The 23,423-nt window shown below is 40.2% G+C and overlaps 1 protein-coding gene across 1 annotated transcript; it reads right to left on the reverse strand.

Moving 5' to 3' along the window:
- Positions 1-9,514: 9,514 nt before the first annotated feature.
- On the reverse strand, positions 9,515-11,813 carry snai1b (snail family zinc finger 1b). Its single transcript, XM_044351836.1, has 3 exons — positions 11,522-11,813; positions 10,597-11,151; positions 9,515-10,296 (listed from the first exon to the last, which is right to left on the reverse strand). Exons 1-3 carry the CDS (start codon positions 11,601-11,603, stop codon positions 10,115-10,117), a joined length of 819 nt encoding a protein of 272 aa, XP_044207771.1. The 5' UTR covers positions 11,604-11,813; the 3' UTR covers positions 9,515-10,114.
- Between the last annotated feature and the right edge of the window lie 11,610 nt (positions 11,814-23,423).

The raw sequence follows: 23,423 nt of genomic DNA on the forward strand, positions 1-23,423 counted from the left end.
GTTGTTTTCCTTGGTTTTCAAAAAAACAAGCTCTCAGGTAATCACTTCAGTGTGTTGGTGTGTTTTTATTTCATTTGCGTGACACGAAAAGCAGCTTTAATCAATACAGACATACAGGATGGAACTGATATCTTCCATTAATGTGCTAGAGCATCCAAAGACACAACAATACTGCAGTGTTTGTGATCTCGATGAGTGTGTGTGTGTGTTTGTGCGTGTTTGGGCACATGTGCGTGCATGCATGCATGCCACCCTGTTTTCCTCTCATCGGCCCTCTAGCTGGTAATCCGAGCATCGAGATTAGAAAGAAAAACAGCAGAGAAGAATGTCTTTGGTTGAGCCAGCGAGGAATTTACAATGGCCTTCAGGCTGCTTTGACCTCTCCCTCCCACTCTCTCTCCCACTCTCTCTCTCTGTCACACACAAACACACACGTATACCTAAAGAAAAAAATAATTTCTTTATAATTTGGGTCCTATTAGTTCTGATCATCACTTTTATCAGTTACGATAACATTTGACTCACCAACTTGAGTTAAGATCTGAGGATACATTGAAATCACCAGGAAGGAGTCCAACTGGCCGAGCAGCACCATATGATCACACTGCTTGTAAACAAACCTCCAGTTTACATTTTGAACATATAATTTACTTTGTTTGTTTGGACATTTACCAAAAGTTATCCCACCTGCCATGTTATAATTATCTTCCACCATCATCATAAGAATGTGAGCCATAACTTCATGAATAAGTTATATTATTACAGAGATAAAGTACTACACAGACTTCATGTGAATTTTCACAGCATAATTTCTATGTGTTTCTGACTTTTTGACCTTTTTAACTGGTAAGTACTTTGAAAAAACTGCTGTAATGAGATGTACTGAAATTTGTTTATAAGTGTGTTACAGACTCTTCTTTTTTCTACAAAATCTATAGCTATTATTAATGTCAGTACAACTGCTGATCACATTGTTACCGGGATATATTTTGTGAAATCTGAACATTTGTGTTGTTTGCCCTGATGTTATTGCATCAACATTGAAATTAATGAGTAAAATCCTCATCGTAACCCCTAAGAATGATATCCAAAACTTAAAGTATCAGAAAAAAAACTGTTGCTGTTGAGAGAAGATATGTTTTGATACGTTCCCATCTGTTGCCACAGGGACATAATGGTCTGAAGCGACTGTCCGACAGCTTGCAGCGATGTCACCGCGTGGGCAGAGATGATACCACATTGTCGAGCAGACAGGGAGTTTGAGCCGGACGCTTCGATGGAGTTCTAGTTTCAGAGGGACAGCTGTGTGGATACTCAAGACAAACTGGTCACCAGACCGCCTGATCCCCCCTTGCTCCGTCACAGCCCAGCAACCTGCCTTCCTCCCAGACAAACCACAGCCAGTGTGTGTGTATGTGAGAGAGAGAGAGAGGAGGGGTATACAGGTCTCTGCACAGACGAAGGGGACAGGTGTTAGGGACAGGAGGTGCCGTGTGGCCTGGGGGTGTGGTCAGGTGGTGACACACCTGTCCCTACTTGCACAAGAGGGTCTAGTTACACACACACACAGACACACACACACACACACACACAAACCAAGCATGCACATCAGCCTGACCATGTGTTCTGACATGCAACGTTAGACCAGCTAGCCTCTCATGCAATGTGAATCTGTTCGCATGACAAACTCGGGCCAATTCTTTTTATGCCAAGCAAAACATGGCAAGTTCAACTTTGTAGCAAAGTAGAAATGGAGTATTTAAACTTGTATCATTTGAGTTTGCTGCACTTTTTTTTGATAATTATTTATTTACTTTTTGGGGGGGTGGGCATGTGTTTGTACGTGTTTTTGTATGTTTATCACTTTTAAAAAAAAGCAACAATAAACAAAGTTTTTAAAAAAAAAACTTTATAGCAAAGTAATGTCATCATGATGTGAGAAGTGAGGGGGAACATGAATTGAGCAGATGCAATACAAGCGTGTAACTCAGAATGAGGCACTCTGTGGAGATTTTTTTTACCACAAAAAAGTGTGTGTGAAAGAGAAAAAGGAGCAGCGGGTAGAAAATGTCTCTGGATGTGATTAATTATTGTTTTCCATGCACAGTGGCTTAGGTTTCCTCATACTCTGTGTGGAACATGTGGCTTGCTATTCTGATAAAAAGAATGTAAAAGGTTCCACAAAAAGTCAACTTTTAGCTGATTTCGCAGATTAATTTAGAAGGACTGTCCAAGGACTGACTGAGACTTAATTAATCCCACCTGAACTCATTCTGCTGATTTTAAACTCAAATTTCTGAGATGTAGTGTACAATATAACTGAGGTGTTTTGTTGGAGAGAGTGTAAGTGGACACCGGTGTGTGTGCCACATGCAGTGTTTCTGTAAAACCTTGGAGATGGGGGAGATAGGCGTCTGGCTCTGGGGTGTGGATTTCAGGCAGGTGCATTCGCTTGCCCTGCGGCTCCTCAAGGGACAGGATAGGACGGGACAAGGCGGGAGGAGAAGAGGGGAGGCAATCTGTGCTCTCTGCAGTCACACCACGCACGCAACTTCTTGTTCTCTCAAATCAAAGGCTGATCTCCTCCCGTCTTGACCCCCCTTACCCAACACCCTTCCCTCGCTCCCTACCATATCCCTCATTGACTGGAATGCGTCGGGACAATAGAACTGTCCTGGTTCCTCGGCTGGTGCCCCCCTGGGCCCACACAGGCCCTGACAGGAGGACAAAAGTGCACCTTGCACCTCTCAGCACCACCAGCAGCACCCTGGGGGCAAATACCTGAATACCTGTGGTAAATAAGAGGGGAGAGAGGGAGAGAAAGAATGACAGAATGACACAACACAAAGTGAGAAAAAAGAGAGGGATGAATGAAAGAAAAGAAAGATTTTCTGCACTCAGCTGCCAAGTGTAACACAGACTCGTCCAGAGGTCCAAGCAAAACACAACAGCAGGCTCAGCCTTCCTATTTTGATACCCTCTCCTTTCTTTTTATTATAATCCACAACGTTGTGAATTCATATATCTATTCTGACACCTGCTTTCTTTGCAGCATCCCCCTCAGTTTGTACTCTCTGCATATTTTTTTCTCTGCTCTCTGATAGTACTCTCTTACTCTCTCATGTCATGACTCGTTGGCCTCTGCCTTGCTTACTGTGTGTGGTTTCGTGCACATTTGGCTCTGACACTCCTTTTATTGCACCACATCTAAGCCTGGTTTGCTCGCTGTTGAAATACATCACTGTATATGCTACTAACATTTCTGTTTTATCAACTGAATGTACATGACATCATCTGTTTAAAGACCTCCTCCACATTTGTATTAAGAAATATATTAAAAAAAAAAAAGATCTAATTTAAACAATGATGTGTGTCTAATATAATTTATTATTATATATAATTTAAAAGTTGAATCACCAGATGAAAAATCATAAAACAAGTTCTTCTAATTGAACGACCAAATAGGTCATTGGACCATGTGCACTCCAGAACGACGGGAGCGTTTTCTAATCTGATGCCTCTATCAGTAGTAATCAGCAGGACAACATCATTTATCTGTGATTTCCAAAACTGTTATAAATCACTGTTAAAAAATAATGATGTTTTGTTATGTGACAATGTAGTGGTTGGGGTCTGGTTAGGTTTAGGCACAAAAAACACTTGGTAAGGTTGTGGGAACAATTATGGTTTGAGTTAAAACGATCACTTTGTTAAGGTTAGAGAAACATGGTGTGGGTTAAAGTTACTTCTACCTTAAAGTTAGACAACCTTTGTCATCATGGCTACAATAATAACCACAGGGTTAAGGTTAGGGGATAAGCATAGTAATTTTTTTTTTTTTTTTTTTTAACTGTCCCAAACTCAAGGTTGAAAAATGAACATATGATCTACTGTGGCAAAGTCCACCGTCATGTCATCTGAAATTTGCCACTGCTCCAGGTCATAACGCCAGGTGGCATCTGTCACTCAAACGTAGCAATAGGTCGTGTTTGGCGACTGACATTACAACCTATTGTGTCGTTTTTGTCAGAAGACAGTCTCTTAAAATCAAACCTACTATTCACGCTCCATGAAGAATTCAGAATCTACAGAATATGCAAATATTTTTTCATTTCAGATGTTTGCCTGCTGGACACAAGATGTCTCTTACTTTAATGAAAAGTTAATTCTCTGTGTATGTGCACTGGAAGCTTCAAGTTTCCACATCACACTTATGTAAGCTACATATTGGACCATGATTGACTTAGTTGTGATGTTACAAAATCCCTCAGATTTAGGGTGAGCACTGAGAAACTTGTGCCCTTAAGCAGATGAATGTGAAAACAGCCTTTGAGTGTCAAACTCTGCACATACATCATTCTGCAGAGTGAAGCTCAAACATCCAAAGTGAAGTAACAATAACCAAAACACATTTTTAAGCAGAGGAGGACCTCTAAAATGTTTTTCTCAGCAAATCAAAGCCTAAAGTCATGCAGGATTTCCTTCCAAGCAATCCCTGTAATTCACTGTCTCGCCCCCCTTCTCTGGGTGAAGGTGTGCTAATCAGTGAAATGAAGTGTGTTAAGCCACGGTCACATTACCCCTGATGCAACTGCAATCACTTCGTTCCATGCAATAATGTGGGCGTAGTGTGGGCGTAGTGAGGCTGTGAGGTCATGCTACTGGAACAAGGGCTCTGGAAAGTAGAATAACTTTTAATAAAAGATACTTCAACCTTCAACATATTTTATCAGTACTTATATTTTTGAGTAAAGTTGTAAAAACCTAACGGCAGGGAAACTATCTTTACTGTCACTATAACTGCTGTACATTGTGCTGAATACTTCGGTTTTTATAGCTATATACACATTAGCTTTTATCTATGACAGCTAGCAACTTAGCTGTAAAGGTTCTCATATTGTGATACTGATAAAATAACAACTTCACATGTGTAAACCATCTTCTTAAAATAATGAATCACACTGTCTCCTTTTTCATTTGCATTACATAACATTGACCAGATAATGTGTAATGGTGCCAGATGGTAAGAGCAACAACAGATTCAGAGATGTGTGATATTCAACCCCGGGGGTCACTATGACATGGAGCACGCTGTGTATGGTTTAAGTGCAGTGGTGGAAGAAGTATTAAGGTCCTTTTTAAGTAGAAGTGATGACACCTCCATGTAAAAATAATCCAAAATCATGCATTCAAACTCATGTTTTAGTAATCAAAGTAACTATTGCTGTCAGATGCTTCATTTATTTATTTGACAGGGACTATGCTCATTAATAAACAGAAAGAAAGAACTGTAAATAAGCCAGAGTTAGTCCAAAACGTACATTTTCATCTGTTGTCCATGGCCAGATGTTAAAAAGGCAACTTAAAATTAGAATAATATAATGCAATAATATACCACAAGACAATATACATTTTTCAGTCATTTGAGATTCTTCTATAACGTTTATAACAAGATAACTACCTGGTCACTTTAGGCTACTGTGGCCCTTTTCCCTCAAACATCTTTGAACAAGGTATAAACTGCAGAATGTGACAAAAACCCCTTCCTTTTTCCTTACTTTTCCGAAATTATTGATCATTATCGTTGACATATACAAAAAATAAATGAAAGAAACAAAAATACCTCAAATCTCTCACCTCTTGTAAGATACAGTATACCATGACGTTCATATTGAAGCATGACCTGGTTCTTTATTCATGAGAAAACTCTAAACATCACCGTATCTTGAATAAAGATTAAATCATTTCAAGATTTCTTCATAAACCCTCTGCAAGTTTGCTTTATAGGAATTTTTGACTTCTTTGATGTTGATTTTTCAAAGTACTTCACTCGAATTAGCCAAAAACACTACTGTGTGCTTATCTGATGTATAAACTGTTTCTCAATTACATTTCCAGAAGATCACAATATATGTGATTTTTTTCCATAGTGCCCTCATCTATTTTCCCACTGCATGCCTTTGAACTGAAGTCAGCAGAAGATAACAGTATAGTGTGACTTTAGTTTTTGATTGCAATGGAAACTTGCTTGTTTGCAGCTCTGGATGGCACAGGATTGGAAAACTGGTTGTTACACACAATGTTTCTCATCTGTTTACCCTCCTGTCCCTTTATGGCTCATCCTCTACCCTCTGACCCTGTGGGACAGAGAGGGCCTGTGTTTAGGAGGAAACACAGCACCAGCCACACAACACACACACACACACACACACACAGCATTGACGGGGACAGCAGGAGTGCGGAGGTGGGCAGGAAATGGCGTGTACCCCCTCCTAGAGGCCATATCCTGTCCTTGGGTAAAACTGGTTTATTTGTCCAGAGATCTGAGTTCTTTGTGCGTGCATATGTGTGTGTGTGTGTGTCCAAGCATTACACAGTCCAAGCATGCTAAGACTTCACGAAGACCTGAAACCATCCAGACTTTTACAAAAGCATCCACAGTGAGTGCATCTCTCTGCCCTCACAGCACATGTCATTGATCAAGTCTACATTGCAACATGTGGCATTCCTCTGCAAATTCTACTCCCCACTGATTTGATAAACGGCCGACAAACAGAACTGCTCATTCTTCACCAGACACCCACCCACCTCCCTCCTCCCCCAATGTCCAATCTCTTCTCCCTCGTTGCTTCGTTTTCTCCTCCTCCCGTTATTATCTTCTTATCCCCAGTTCACCCTCTCCTTCAAACTTCAGGCCATTACTTTCCCCATCCCACGTGCCCCTTGGAGAAACATTTTCAGCCTGTGAAAGTTACAATGAGCAGAAGATTTTTTTAAAAATATATCTTTAAAAGGACAAAGGCGGATGAGAAAGTCCGCTGGGACAGAGCAGAGGAGGTTGGCACTGAAGCTTTGAGCAGTGACATTGTGTAAGGGCGCTGCAGCTTTGTAAGAGGGTTTGAAACTTTAACCCAGTGACTTAACCCTCCTGGCTTGAATCTGATCCTCCAGTGAATCAGTGCCGCAACCCCTGCCAGCTCTGGCTCCAGCAATATACTGTACACTCTCTCCTCCTCCATACAGACCACTATGAACCCCTGGCAGAAAAATCTTCACTTCAAACATACCCACAAACACACACACAAACAGCTGTAGCCGCACTCAGATGCTTTATATCAGCACTTTTTTTTGGAAGGGTTGTGTTTATACAAGACTGACAGACCACTTCCTGTGTCCCAAACATTACCACAAACACGTACATTGGGAGCAAAGCAGTCGATGGGGAAAACAGCAATTTCAGCTTTCAAAAATGTCAGTAGCCCTATGTGTTAGGAAAGGTTTGTTTCATTGTTGACATGCAGCGCTGCTTCCCATTACTCAAATCAAGAGAGTAGAGTTTATGCTGCTCTGTAATCTGTTCCATTGCACACATGCGAAGGATGATTGTTTAGAGAGAGGTATATATTTCCAAGATGACGGCACTCTATAACAAAGTAAAACTCATCCGGCTGCAAATTGTCAAGCATCAGCTTTTGTGTACACGAAACCAAAGTAGAATTCATTGCTCATGAAGCAATTTCCAGGCTTCTGCTTCACCAGGGCATCTGCAAAAAACCCCATCCATTTAATTTTTACTGTTTTCAGTTATTAGAGCGAGGCAATGATGCTTAGACAGTCTTTCCATGGGAATAACACATGTGAGGCATTAAAATGGCAATCCCCTTTTTTTCATAATTAGGTCAGCATAACATTATTTCCTGTTACAGGAAAACCTAATTATTACTTTGACTCAAGGACAGTAGACAGAGCAGCTCTCTCTCTCTCTCTCTCTCTTTCTGTTAGATGGCTGTATTATATGTCTGTCACTAATGGCTCAGGAATGTCACATTAGTCAGGGGCCGCATGCGTGACGCTGCAAACACTAAAACACTTTGAGGAGACCAATATGATATTACACACACACACACACACGCTCTGGAAAAGAAAGGTGACAGGTCCAGTGATCTCATTGCCTCAAAGCAACAGGGTGATATAGACTGCCTCCTACGCACTGCAAACCAGAAAAATGTCCCACAAGCAAGATGTCAGAGTTAAATTTCAAAACGGCCGAAACATATAGAAATGACACTCTGTTTATTGGCATGTTTTTGTGTCCAATTGTGGAGGAAAAGTTTAGATATCCCAAGGGGGAAAAATAGAATATCACCTAACTCTACGGCATTATTCAACACATTATGTCTTGTTCTTCTTGTTAAATCATCCACCCCTGCCTTGCCCCTTCTCTGTGGCCATCAAATGTGACACCGTATCGGCAGTTCAAGTGCAGTTCAGAACCCTGCGGCCTACCTCTGTGACTCACTGCCTGTGTAGGTGTGCAGCAGCTAAATGACTCTTGCCTCCCACTTCACAGCAGCCCAGAGAGGTAGGCAGGCAAATGAAAAATCCCCCTTGATCAAAGTAAAGCTCTTTTCTCAATAGAGGTGTATGCTTGCATGTGTGTGTGCGCGCCTATGCGTGTATGCATGTGTGTAATCTTTCAGGTGCTGTTTACATTGGGCAAGCCAAGTCATGCAATCGGATCCCAAGTTTTTTGAGAGCCTCCTCAAACCCCCCTGACACACACACACACACATGCATCCACCTCTCAACGCTGAGAGCTATTGGGGGAAACGCGTTGTTACCTCACTAAGACATGCTGGCGTCAGTGTGTGTGGGTCAGGAGGGCAGCAGGGATTGCAGACACATTGCTGCCATATGTGCACCCTGTGTGTTCACCTTCAGCTGGTCTCATAAGCACAGACTTCCTGCAAAAGTTCCTACAAGGTAACAGGAGTTTACTGAGCAGATGGCTGCACAGACTGAGTGGATCTGTGTCAGTCCTGAGGTTCTGCCAGCAGCCTCCAGCGCCTGCCTCTCTGGGGTTTATTTGTTGGTCTTGAGCCTGTTTCCTGCTTCCATCTGTGGCCGCTCCTACAGCAGGAAGTGGGTCAGTGGGATTCCCACACTCAGCTAATTTCACACTGACTTTCTTCTGCTGAACTCGCCCGCTCTTGCCTTCTTGCTCAGCATCTTCCTCCCGCTTATGCCACGATTTTTTTTTTTTTTGCTCACCTCCTCCCTTTCTCCCACCTGCAGCCACCCTCTCACCTCTTAAGCATGTGTTCTCCATTTGTGCTGACAGCCTGGCAGGTGTGTGCAGGTGTTCCCCTTATCACTCAACATCTCACAAACCTGACCCCGCTCCTCCTAACACACACACGCACAGCTCTATCTTCCCATTCAGAAACTGTCATGTCTGTCCTGATGAACTCATTTAGGGTTGTAACTTAATACAATGCCTGTTGAAATGTTAATTAATATTGGAGCATATTGAAACAAGGAGGTCCACAGAAGGATTTTTTTAAACAAAGCTTTTATTTACATGTGGCAGAAAAAAATGCACAACCTTAAAAAAGGCACATTCAACAAAATGGTTCATAAAAACTGTACGTCAAAACTTGTAAAAACATGTCAATGAAGACACCAATGATTCAGACAATATTGGTAAGGACAGGCTGTGTTTTTTTGGTCAAGCTTAAGTGGTTCTTTCATGTCCAGCGACACACTGTGTGTTTGTGGAGTTCGCCGCGAGGAGGAGAGCGGAGGGTCACCTGTCGTCGAGGTCACAGCTAACACATCTCTCAGCACCCTGCCTCCACAGTACACAATACACAGACAGCTGTCTCAACACACACACACACACACACACACACACACATATGCCACGTATGTATAGTATGGTGAGGAATGACATCCCCGCATACACACAGACACACAAACACACCCAAGCAGCTGCAACATGGCCAGAGTCCCGGACCGGCCGGCACCAATGGAGTTTCCTGGGAATTAACTGCATGTCCAGCTGCCCTCAAATCACACACGTACACACAGTTGACAGGACGCTGCAAAAATGTGCTGCGGTTACCAATATAACCTTAAAAATTTGAGCCCTGAAAAATTAAAAAGGCACTTAAGAAGCCATTTTATAAAAAGCAACAGAACTCCAGTTTCCTCTTTCAGTCCTGTCATGGCTTTGAGCTGGCAACCATCTCCCCAAATGTCCTCTGGGTGTTTTGGCACTAATCAGGTGGGGGGAACAGAACCAGCAAGCAGCTTCAGTCCAGGGAATGTGAGTCTATGAGGCAGGGCAGCATCCAGAGGCATTGTGTTTGTGCAGCAGGGACATGCGGCTGAAGGTCCGTGAGCAGGAACCACACTGGTACTTCTTCACTTCAGAGTGCGTCTGCAGGTGTGCGCGCAGGTTGGAGCGATCAGCAAAGGCCCGGTTACAGTGCTGACAAGCGAAGGGACGTTCACCTGGTTCAAAGAAAGAAAACTGTTAGCTTCGGGAAAACACTTCATTAGCAGGCTAAAAGCTCTGTCTTCTGGTCATTGTTTTTCAAATGAGCTACAGATAACCTACAAAAGAGCAGGAACACTACCATATCTCACTTAATGCAGATTGCCTGTTTTCATGCATAACCACTGCGAGGCTGAGATAACACACATTTGCTCACACATCAATGAATATCAATGAGCACAGGGTGCAACCAGCTGTTACATTTACAAGCCAATGGAGCTTGCTGATCAATATGAAAAGTTACTTTTGCTGCATACCTGTGTGTGTGCGTATGTGTCCTCGAAGCAGCCATGGTCTGGAGAAGGCCTTGCCGCAGGTGGGGCACACACAGGGGAGGGTGTGTGAGCGGATGTGCATCTTAAGGGCACCCAGGCTGGTGTACTCCTTGGGGCAGTGTTTGCAGTGGAAGGCCGGGCGTGCCGAGGCCTCTGTGGGCAGAGACGGTGTCTGCTGCAGTGGAGCGCCTTGGGAGAACTGGTGGTGGGACATCTGATGGTGAGACAGCGCTGAGAGACTGGTGTAGCTCTTACTGCAGTGCAGACAGTGGTAGATGTGCTGGATGACGTCTGGGCTGGGGGGATCTGAAGTACGCCCACCATCCTCCTCTTCTTCGCCACTGCTGCTGAAGGGAGAGCTACTGAGGTCCAGAGGGCCCAGTGGAGAAGGAGGTAGAGACATGGGGGTGATTGGGGAGAGAGGTGCAGGCAGGGGGTCCGTGCTGCAGAAGAGTGGGCTGGTGGGGTAACAGGTCAACGCAGAGCTGTTGTTCTGTGTTGGAAGTTCAGCTCGGGGAAAGCTTTCTGGGACAAAAGCTGACAAGACAGAAGAAAGGAAGTCAGGTGGATTTTCTTAAATGGACAGATAATCTAATAACACACTAAACTTATTTTCATTCTTGGTGTCTTGTTACAGCCTGAATTCAGCACAAATCTGCGTCCTCTAGCTTTTCCATTAGCAAATTTTCCAGTTGACCAACAACACTTGATTGTCTGTTTTGCACCCAAAAAGCTACATGCAAGATACAGTAAATGTCCACTCTTATCTGCCATATGGGTCTGTTCTACATCTGGAGGTAACTTGATGAGAAGCTCATGGCTGACTGTGATTCACTCACACCTGAGTTCAAACATGTCAGACTTAATCAAAAATCCATCTAATTCAGTAAATGACAAAAAAACTTACCGGTTTGACTCTCAAGTTGGCTCTCCCTGTAGTATGGCTTCTTGTTGGAGAAATACTTCTTGACAAGGAATGACCGAGGCATGTTGAAGTCTGGCTTTTCAGGAATTAATTTTTAAAAATTATTCCAGCGGAGGAGCGCGCTCAGATCCAAGCAGCTCCTCTTCAAAAAGCCGCAGCAATCAGTCGGACCGAAAGAAAACGCTTGGAGAGATGTACAAGACAGCTACCAAGGTTGAAAGTATCTTGATGAGGGGAAGGCAAAGTTGCCTCCTCATATAGTAACCAGAGGGGGAGAAGCAGCAGGGTGGGTGGGCAGATCTCCGCCCAAAGACACACCCCGTGTGTGTGTCAGGGCGCCACCAGCCCCATTCACCACAGGTGCCCAAATGTGCCAAACGCTGCAGCAAATCGCAAATCTAATTGTGCATTTCACGCCTCTAATGGCTCACTCTTTCCCTGCAGGCATGTACTTATTGTCATTAAATGTGAAAAGATGAATGTGCGATTCAAAGTGCAATAAAGCCAAAATGTGTTTTTTGTATTTGAGAAAATGTGCACATGAATGCTTTAAGAACAAGGACAAGATAGTTAGATGCAAAACAGATAGAGTTAAAACCAACAGAATTTTAATGAAAAGCTTTTTTACACCTTATATCTTCCTACATGTCCACTCATTTACAAAACGTAACATGACTAACTGAAGCTGGAGCGTCCTCTGTCGGCTCATAATTTATCAGTCTGTGTGGTGGTCGACTACATAGTACTTGTATACACACACATTTCTAGAATGATCATGAAGATGTGCAGATATTTGTGTTTAAAAGTAGGAAACCGATTCTTTCATCGTTCTCTTGAAAAAACCTGAAGTGAGATCATTTCCCCTGTCAACTTTACAGCTGCGTTGGTAATGTTCTTTACAACTATCAACGAGCATTATTTGAACAGCTTATTTTTTCTTTTATCACAAAGTATCTAGCATTCTGCATTTTGCAATCATTTAAGAGCGTTTAGACTCCTTCCCTGCCAAATAAGTGACATTTTATGAAGGCTCTTTTGTGTGTGTGTGCCTGTTGCTCGGGGCTTTTACGCACCCCGGTGAGAAGGAGACATTTTTGAGAAGGTACAAGAGACGAACGCTCTGTTCTCTGTTCTCCCTTCAGTACAAAACACCAGGCACTCAGTTCATCCTGACCGCATCTCTCTCTCTCTCTCTCTCTCTCTCTCTCTCTCTCTCTCTCTCTCTCTCTCTCTCTCTCTTTCTCTGCAGGGGGAAATGACCGTTTAAATCAAAGAGGCACTGTTCTCCAGCAGGCTCACAGCACGATCTGGAGTAAAATTAACCGAGCTGACAGGAACAATATGATGATGTAAACCCATGCAGGGCTCTAAATCTTGTGCCTTTAGGTGGCATGAAATGTGGCGACCCATGATAATGCCCCGAAGGGAAATGGGCTTCACAGAGTGGTGGTTTATATTTTTTTTCTTCGTGTGCGTAAACGTGCGTCAACGTGTGTGCGTAATCCTCGTTATGTTTATGATTGTGATGAACAAGGTTTACCAGATTTGAGAACAATTCAATAAAAGAAAAAAGAAACACGATGTGTGATTAGTTTGGACTTTCATTGCTGTATTTAGCCTGTCTACAGATATTCTGATCTGGCTCTCTAAGTGCACACAACCGATGTGAGTCCTAAAATCAGGTGCCAGCCATCACACTGGGATGTCGCGGTCTTCAGTGCTGCTGTTTAGCATTGCAAAGGGAGTCAAAAGCTCCTCGGTGGCAGGGGTGAGTGGTGGGTGATGGGGGTGTGCACCTGTCTAGAGGCGCCATTGTCACGGCATGCCCAAAAGTTCACACGTCGTTAGAGCGCTTGTTGACGCCGACGCCACGTAGACTGGGGGTCACGAGGGCAGGACAGCAGTAAAAACAAAAAGCAAATAGCAAAGACACACGTGAAAGTAATCTAAGTTGCAAGTCTGCTGTTTGGGATAAGTCTGACGGTGCAAATGGTATTTGAGACCTTTCAACTCATTGTTAAAAAAGCAGATTAGTAGTGCTACATTAGATACGTGTCTATATGTGTGTATATCTGTGAGTGTCTTTCTTTTGCCTTTTTCTCACACACACAAACACAGAAATAATGACAGAATGAAACATCCACCTGACACACAGAAGGCTGTAAGTGAAAACAGCTGATTACACACTGTTGAATTTGCTCCTTGGATGGGGAACAGTTTGAGTGCAGGGCTGACTGCAGACAATTTGTGTTACAACAGAGTTTAGAGTGACCTCATGACACACAGAGGACGTGAAGACATGAAAAGTTTGCTGCTGAGAACAGATGTTTTCCTTTCTGGCCTCGGGGATAAATCAGTCGGTGTTCTCAAACTGTCCTGCTGAAACCCCTTAAAACTAAAAATAATGTGGAGGACAAATCATTCATTCTAATCTAAGGGAGGTTTTATTTGCTAATGCCAAAAAATGTTGTTGCCAAAAGGAATGTAGTTCTCTTAAATTAATAATGGATGTTTTTTAAAGGTTGTATTAGCTGGTTACTGTCTGAGAAACATGATTAAAGTTTTTGTAAGAACAAAAAAATATTGGCAACAGTTTATTGATTGCATGGAAAACCTTTGCTCGCACCTGTAACACTTGTTCAGCCTTTTTTTTTTATTTTTCATGCGGAAACACAAACGTGTGACCCTGTAGCTCATGAGATAAAATACATCTTCTCTACCATGACCTTGCTGTGCTTTTTGTCATGTAAAGTAAAAAAAAAAAACTTTAAAAAGACAAAAAATTAGGTTAGTCAGGGTGTCACACAGAAAAACACAAAACATGTAATACAATCAAAGGTCATCGTATAGAGCAGGTTACAGAAACTATTCAACTGAGCAGAATAATTTAGCATGATTTATCAGAGAATCCCTGAATAAGATTATTTAAAAAGAAAAACTGAAGAGATTTCTAATAGATCACAGACAGATTTAAGGTTATTCTAACAGATAAATGATTTATACAGTTTACCATGACAAGAACAGCACAGAAGCATCACAATGTGGATGCTGCAGTACTGCTAATTATGTTATAGACTAGTTCTGTACCTTATGTAAGTAGTCATGTGCAAATGTATATACTGTACATATGTATGGGATATTATTTCCACTTTTGTTTGATTATCATAAAAACATGAAATTGCTTCAGTCTTAATAGCTGTTGCGTCGATGACTGCCATTAAATGAACAAATAATAAGTTGATATGACAGAGGAGAAACTGGAGCTTAAACACAATCAGGAGAAACATTGTGAGCTGCTGAGTCTGTGACATCACTGATACATCATGTCATTATAGAATATTACAAAAATCAAATATTTAATCGACTGTTTAAAATACTGCAGCTCCAATAAGACAGATGTAGGTCAAACAGGATGAAATTATCAAAAACTAGTTTCAGAGAAATCTTTTTTACTTTAATTATGTTTTGTTTGTTACTTTAATCTTCTTCTTTGCTGTCATACTCTTTACCTTCTTGGATTTCTTCCAAACTGACGAGCCTGGCACCTGAAGAAAAACATGTTCTTCAAAAGATAAGATAAGATAAGATAAGATAAGATAAGATAAGATAAGATAAGATAAGATAAGATAAGATAAGATAAGATAAGATAAGGTTGTCTGTCACAAAGTAACAGACATTTTCCTTTGTCAAAGCTCAACAATACACCTTTAAACACATTTAAAAACACAGACATAGAGTTAAAACTACAACTGACAAGGACAATATTGAACAGTACAGAGCCTATTTTAGTTTGTTCAGGGTGATGATTGCAGAAGGAACAAAAGATTTTTTGTAGATGTTTTTCCAGGCCAGTGGGACTTTGTAGTGTCAACCTGACGGCAGTAACTGGGAGGATTGGTGCGGGGCCTGATTACATATACAGGAGAATTTCATTTTATGTTTGGTAGGGAGGGAGTTGTAAAACTGAACATCATATTGAAATTCATAATTTCTCTGACAGGATGATTGTGGATGAAGAAATGAGACACAGTTAGGAGAAACACTTTAAGGCGCTGTAGTCATGGCAACACTGATGGGTCATGTCATAAAATCTTGCAAAACAAATTTCAGTTTTTTCAGGAATTGACTGTGAAGTTGACATTTGATATTCAACATGTCTTGATTTAAAAAAAATGTTTTCTGTATTTTCATCATCTGAATACATTTTATATCATGTCTGAGCCGATGGGTGGTGGCCATTTTGCATCCCATTGTCCTTAAAAGTGTTTTGAAAAGAAGCCAACTCCCGTGATCTGTTGTGATTGTACAAATGTGTTTTGATCAAGTGACAAAGCACACAAAGTGAGTTCAACAGAGCAGCTTAAAGTCGTGTTTTTTAAAACAAGTGCTGATGGCTCTTGAACCATCAGGTGCTTTGTTACCTTTCAGCGCATTCAGACAACAGGTAATGGCCACTCAAGCGCATTTACATTTGATGTTTATGCAGGTTGTTTGTCAGGTTCACCCTGCATAGTCTTCTTTGTACATGTGACGATTCAAGGGATGCATTAGATCTCCCGAGACGTCAGCCAATGGGTGGATGTAACGAGACAGTGATTCTCTGGTTGAATCTGAAAGAAAAGGATGAGTCTGTGATTAGCGCTATCAATGCGCTCTGATGTGTCTTCACAAACAGCCAGTTCACTTCTTGCTTGGTTTAGGAGTGTTTTTGGCCTCAAAGATTTCCACTAGCTGGTCTGAAGACTTTCTGTCTGAGGAGTGTTCAGACTCATAGATCAAAAATGTCTTCATAAGCAATTATTCATGAAATTAAAGGTTGTTGCAATTGCATGTGTTATGTCTGATTATGACTTTATCTTCAACCCCCCCACATAACACACTTGTACAGATATTAGCATGTCAGCTGATTCATTAAGAGTATTAATAATGTGCATGAATTATGTCTACTACTACTACTACTTTTTCACCACTGTGTGTTTGTTTGTTTACACATGTAGTCTGGAGTGTGTGTGAGTGTTGCCCTACAGTTCAGAGGTCCATAAGACCAGCAGGAGGGAGATAAGATTATCCAAGAGGAATGCAGAGCTGGCTGTACGGACACACACTCCCACACACATGCTCTGCACAGCCTCTCTGTTCAAATCTATCCGTTAGATACTCACATGTTTCAGTGACAATCCAGCTTGCTACTCTGCAACACAACATTCAGCTTGCTGGTTTACACAACACACTGCAGATGGGAGGTTGTGTATAAGGTGACCAGAGCAAAGTTTGTCCTAAAATGCAAAAAAAAAAAAAAAAACTCTCATCCCATCCCACGCAACATATATTGCATGTCTGTCCCTCTTCTGCTGCTCTACCTGAGCTTTTTTCCCTTTTTTTCCCTGTTTAATTGTTTTTTTCTTTATTCACATTGAGGGTGTAAGGACAGAGGGTGTTGTATTTTGTATACATTGTAAAGCCCATCGAGGCAAATGTGTGTTTTTTGTGATATTGGGCTATACAAATAAAATTTGACTTGATTTGACTTATGAAAATATATTGTTTATAACGTGCTCACACCTCCCAACATTCACTGGTTCCAAGACAGTTCAAATAATCTGTGCTTAAAGAATGAAACATACATTTATGATAAAACAAATGTTCCTGTATTAACTCAAAACAAGTAAAAAAACATCATGTTTAATCATAATGAGTATATGAAACCTTTATTTTACCCAGTTGTACACAGCAGCCAAGTACAATTACTCAAGTAGTGTACTTAAGTACAAAGTTGAGGTACCTGTACTTAAGTATTTCCATTTTCTGCTGCTTTATACCTCTACTCCACTACATTTCAGAGATAAATATTGTACTTTTTACTATTGTCACTAGTTTTTACATACTAAGGCTTCATTTTTATGTATTAAACTAGTCTTAGAAGTTGCTATTAGCTTGACCACAAGGAGCTACAACATTAAAATGCTCAGTGATAATCTTAGAAATATCTAATATTAGAAATCAAAACACTGATAGGGGTCATTCTCCTGCGTAATACTTTTACTTTTTCTTGTAATGAGGTACTTTTACATTGTCGTATTACTGCTTTTTTATACTTTATTGAAACATTATTTGAGTGCATTGACAGTGTTCATAATGTGTTCACAACCCTAAATTAATCATGTTTCAAGTGTTTTAGGTGCTCTTATCATCAAAAATATTACATATTTGTGATTCAAGAGGGGAACTCTGAGTCCACTACCACCACACAGAGACTGCAACCCTCTTCAGCCTTTCAGCTGCCAAAATTATCCTAGTGCTCGCTCTCCTGCTGTCTGCCTCAGCGACAGCTCTGTTTATAAAGTACTTTGTGTTACATGGTGTCACTTCTTCTTCTTTGCCCTCTAAATAGTTAAGAGGTGCATCAGGTTAAGAAGTTCTCCCAACAATTCAAGGCATGGTTAGCAGTTTCCTGAATTTTTGAGGCTCATCTTCTTTCTCTTACTGACACCTGATAGACGAGAACTACAATATAAATCTGAAGAAAAGTCACATACCCATGTATTAAGTTGAATTTGTATTTATCCATGACGTCTGAGGGGCCAAATCATGGGTGCCCACAGTGCAGGTGTGTCAGCTTAATGAACAGTAAAATTATATAATATTTTCAAGAGTAACTTTCTCATAAATCATGATAATATAATGCAAAGTGTCAACACAGCTACAAGAAACTGAAGCTAACCAACACAGTCCATCTTTTCTAATTTTGTTCCCTCAAAGTTAGTGCACATCGTAAATGCATATATACATATGTACATAAATACATACATGTATAATTAAACAGGTAGCTAGATAGACAGAAAGAAGTACAACTACAAGGCCAAATTAAATATAATAAGTAAAATAGACTAAATGAAGTAATAAATATAAAATAGAGTAAAATAAAGAGAATATGTGAATAGAGACTAAAGATATGACTATAACATTAATTATAGTTATTTTATTATAAACTGTACAGTTATAGTGATATATTGTAATGTAATGTGCAGTAGTACAAGTCAATATTGCTAAAATCTGAACAGTGAGGTGCAGAATTGTCATTTTGTTTACATTATTTTATATAGTGTCAGTAATAATTACAATATTTGAGGATGAAAATTGACTCATAATATTTATATAAAGTTTTAAATTGTTGAAATAAAACAAATAATTCAACATAATATGATTATTTATTCTTCTGTTTGGACGTAAGCACTGACTCTCTTTTTTTAGATAGTCACTGAGGCTGTGACATTTCACGTTCTGACAGACTGTAATGGGAGGAAGATGAAGTTCATATTTTCATTTCTTCTTGCTGTCTCTTTCACTCATTGCTGTTTCCCAGTTTGAAAACAGAGGAGCGACTACTTTATGCACTCTACTGTTTACTGTAAGTGTAACGAATTGTTGATCAAGTGCACCTGCAGTTTTATACATCTATCACCACCAGATAATAACACAATAACAATAATGTTAGTTATACTGTTGCATGATGCCCTAAACAAACGTTTGACAGCACAACTGATAGAGTTAAATATTAGCAAACACTGTTTAATATCTATCTCAGATGGAAACTTTTCCTATTTTTATATGATGTGATGACAGTTGATTTTTGCTCTGACTACGTTGTGGAAACTTGAGATGTAAAACATACAAAAATATATATAAAGAGCTTTTCTGTATTCCTTATCTTTCAAACTTTCTGGTACAATTTTCTAACATCTTAAGTAGTTGTGTATACATGTGTGTCGATGTGTCCACTGACAGACACACACAAACAGCCTTCTGTACTGATACTAACAGAGATGAAATTGGGCCAGATGTGTGTGTTTGTGTGTCTCTGCTCTAAGCTTATCTGGACAGCAGGCAGACACAGTGCAGTCCAACCACAGGCCCCCTTTGATGTAATATATGGCACCATTAAAGGTCATCTAATGGTCAGCTGTTTATGCTCTGAGGAAAATGAACGCTCTGAGAGAAACCACACGAAGAGTCAGAAAACTTCCCACAGTTAAACATTCTAAAAATCACATATCAGAAATATTAATAATATTTCTATCTTCTATTTTCCAGTTTTGTTTGTGTCTTTTTTATATCACTTTGTGTCTCCTAAATGTCTTTTTATGTTATATGAGCGACATATGACTTAAAAATTACTTTTGTTTAATACATCTTGGTTTGCAGAATATTCTGCAGTGTAGTTGTTTTTAATATTAAAAACTTATTTTCAACAACCACCTTTTATTGATATACCAGCTATTGATTTTATCAAAATTAAATTAAAAACCTTCTATTTTGAACTTTTTTAACCTTAATTTTCTAAATTAAGAAGTTATGGTATAAAAAAATATAAAAAATATTAGAATAGAAATATTACCAGATCACAAAACAGAAATACAGATATTAATAAAATACCAGAAAATAAAATCTTACAGTAATAGAACAACATATTATTATTGTAAAAAATCACATAATTCAAGCAAAACTGAAATAGGTTGAAGAGAATTGTAGAAAGCCAAAAAATTACATATATTTTGGGATGAAACCCATCACTTTATCATTGCTGTAATAATGTTTAACTTCAGTGATTTTTTTTTCCAACTGGCCTGACAAGAATCTAATTTGTCCATTTTTTAAATAATGAACCTGTCATCACTGATCTGCTGGTACCTGCAGAGTTCAACACTCCTGAATCATTTGATGTTTTCTGTTCTCTGTCAGGATCAATTTGGGTGAGGAAAGGATCAAACAAGTGGTGCCACCCACTGTTCACACGGTGAACTGATGCGCAGAGGCACTATTCTGAGTTGGACCACAAGAGGGCAGCCAAAGACCAATAATGATCAAATGATTGGGGTTTCCAGGTCAGTGGTTAAATAAGAATCAGATATTGTATCATCTTGATTGTATACTGTATATAAACAGCAGGTTAGTTAGTAAAGGGTGCAAAGATCACAATCATGTATAAGACATTAATATCACTTTGCAGTTGTCACATAGAAAATAGCCACAGTGACTGAGCAGTATAAAACCCTTCAACCTGATAATACCAATCACACAGACAAATGTTGAGACTAGACACTGAGGAATGTGTGTGTTGTGCCAAACCCTGATGCTGGAGACGGTCAACAATGTTTGTTGTGGTTCAGGCTGAAGCAACAGATACACATCTACCTGTTGTGTCTGATGACTCAGCAGCAGAGCTTTCAGATTGGACAATACGATGTACTAATGACTTGATGATGCACTTGGTGATGAAGAATTTTATCTGACAAGGGAGCCTTATTTAGAAAAGCTTAAATTTAACAGAACACTGTAATACATCTACAGCTTTGACATCTCTTAAAAAGGTACATACTGTATATAACAAAACTGACTACACCCCTGGTCAGTATAACTGACATGTTAATTACATTCCATTTAATACAATTTTATTTGGTTTTAGACTAAACCCAAGATGAATGAAGTCAATTCATTTGAAAAACAGAATGTTTGACAGAATAAAGTATAAGGAAAGGTCCATATTTAAGGACGAGCTGCACCAAAAGTCAGCACACTTTGCATTTTGTGTATGTCTGTCTTCAGTTTTGACAGATTGGATCCTCCTTGGCAGGGATGATAAAAGTCTTGCATCAATCTGTGAAGAGATGTTCTGTCATTCTTCACAGATGATTCTTTTCAGCTGCTCTTTGCTCTTTGCTCTTTGCTCTACCTTCCTGTTTAAAATACTCTAGAGATGTTCGATTGGATTCAAGTCAGGGGACATACTTGGCCAGGTCATAGTTTTCACTTTTTCTTCTTTAAAAACTCTTATGTGATATTTACAGTGTGTTTGGGATCATTGTCATGTTGGAAAATTCCTCTCCTGCCAACCGTAAGACTGAGAGTCATTTTTTCATCCAGTATTTGTGTATACAAACTTGCATTCATAGTGCCATCTGTAAATGTCATCTCCACTACACCTCTTGCACTCATGCAGGCCCATATCAGCACACTCCCACCTCCATGTTTCACAGTCACTGTGGTAGTCCTGGCCAGGTCTACACCAAAACAAGCTGGACCCCATCTGATCCAAACTAATATATTTTGGTTTCATCTGACCAAAGAATGTGCAGCCAGTATTCATCAGGCTTCTTTCCATGTTGTTTGGCAAAGCTTAATCTTGCAGTTTTGTGCTGTTTTGTGAGCGATGGTTTTCTTCTTGGACATCGTTTGTAGAGGTTGTAGACTTCATGCAGTGTCTGAGTAGTCAATAAAACATCAATTTCCACAGATAATCCTTGTGCCAAGTCAGAAGCACTTATCCGTCTGTTTTTCAGTGCAAGGTTGCGTAAAAAGTTAATTGTGCATACTGTCATATTCCATGGACAGCCACTACACCTTCTGTTATTGGTAGTATGGTTTCTCCTGTAACTCCTAGCAACTGTGTTCTGGCTTATTAGCCCACTGATGATCTTGTACTCGATCCCATCTTCACAATCCGGTTCAGGGAATTCCTTACGATGTAGAGCCATGTAGCATTAGACACAACGCAGGCCAAAACTGAGAAAGTTGTGGTGTTCACAGGTTCTTTTGTAACCTTGTTCAGGCGATTAGTCTTTTTTTTGGAAATCAGAAGTGTAATCATATTTGTTTCACTGGTCACAACTCACTTTTGTTGCATTGAGGTTTTATTTTGAGGCCTGTATTTTCAATGTAGTCTATCTAATGTGTTTTGTTTTAATTATAAATAAGACCAAATACCCTACACTTCACCCTAAAAATACAACAATTATTGTAAGATGATGCAATTTTGAATCTTTTATAACATTTTATTGATATTACACAGGGGTTGTACTCAGTTTTGTTATATGTTGCGTACATTCTGCCTGTGACCTGCAGTTGAAGTACAGTAGTCTGTGGGAGCTTCAGACAGGAATGATGGATCTGTCTCCTCCTTTTGCATCTTCAGGAATGCTTGCTTGACACCTGGGGAATGAATCTGTGACAATTATGTAAAGGTGGTTCTTAAAAGGCATTTTTAGGTCATAATGTACGGACACATAGTATGTGGGTTAAGTAGTTATGTGCACCTGAATAGTACATGTGAGGGCTTGACCTTCAGAGTGGTCCTGTTTCATGGCAGATAGTGTGTCCTGCTGGAGAACCAGCCTCGACCAACTTGCTAAAAGCAGATGACATGAATCTGTGTCAGCTTTATTTTTTCTGGGTTAGGGGTCTATCCGAGTGTGTGTGTGTGTGTGTGTGTGTGTGTGTGTGTGTGTGTGTGTGTGTGTGTGTGTGTGTGTGTGTGTGTGTGTGTGTGTGTGTGTGCATGTTTGTGTGTGTGTGCGTGTGTGCGTGCGTGCGTGCGTGTGTGTGTGTTGCTCTTTATAACTTTTTGACCAAATCCAAAACGAGCGTTGCCCCCAGGGTTTCTGTCAGTCTTCTCATTCCTTCCTCTGGCTGCAGGCTGAGTGAGCAAACTGCTGATTTAAACTCCTTCACTGAAGACTGAGTTTCTCTGGCAGCCAGCGGTTAACAAAAACTGGAAGTATAATATATTTATGTTTAAGAAAACTTAATTTGAAAGAAAAGCAGTTACATTTTAAACTATAGGTTCATAGTATTGACGTTTTTTCATGATCAGCCATTGTGCACAGTATCATTCAACACATCATATACGTACATTCAATTCACGATAAAACAATGAATTAAAAAATTGGAGAAAACTTTATTAGTAAACTGTTTGTCTGTCCATCAGGTATAATAACATGCTCATTAATGGTGAGACTCATGGACAGATCTTGAGACAACAGGCCCCTAAACAGGGATATCCAAACGTATTGAACTGTGCTTCATCAAACTTGTAAGCACATGTGAAATC

This window comes from Thunnus albacares, chromosome 5 (assembly GCF_914725855.1).
Source record: "Thunnus albacares chromosome 5, fThuAlb1.1, whole genome shotgun sequence".
Classification (NCBI taxonomy): Eukaryota; Metazoa; Chordata; class Actinopteri; order Scombriformes; family Scombridae; genus Thunnus; species Thunnus albacares.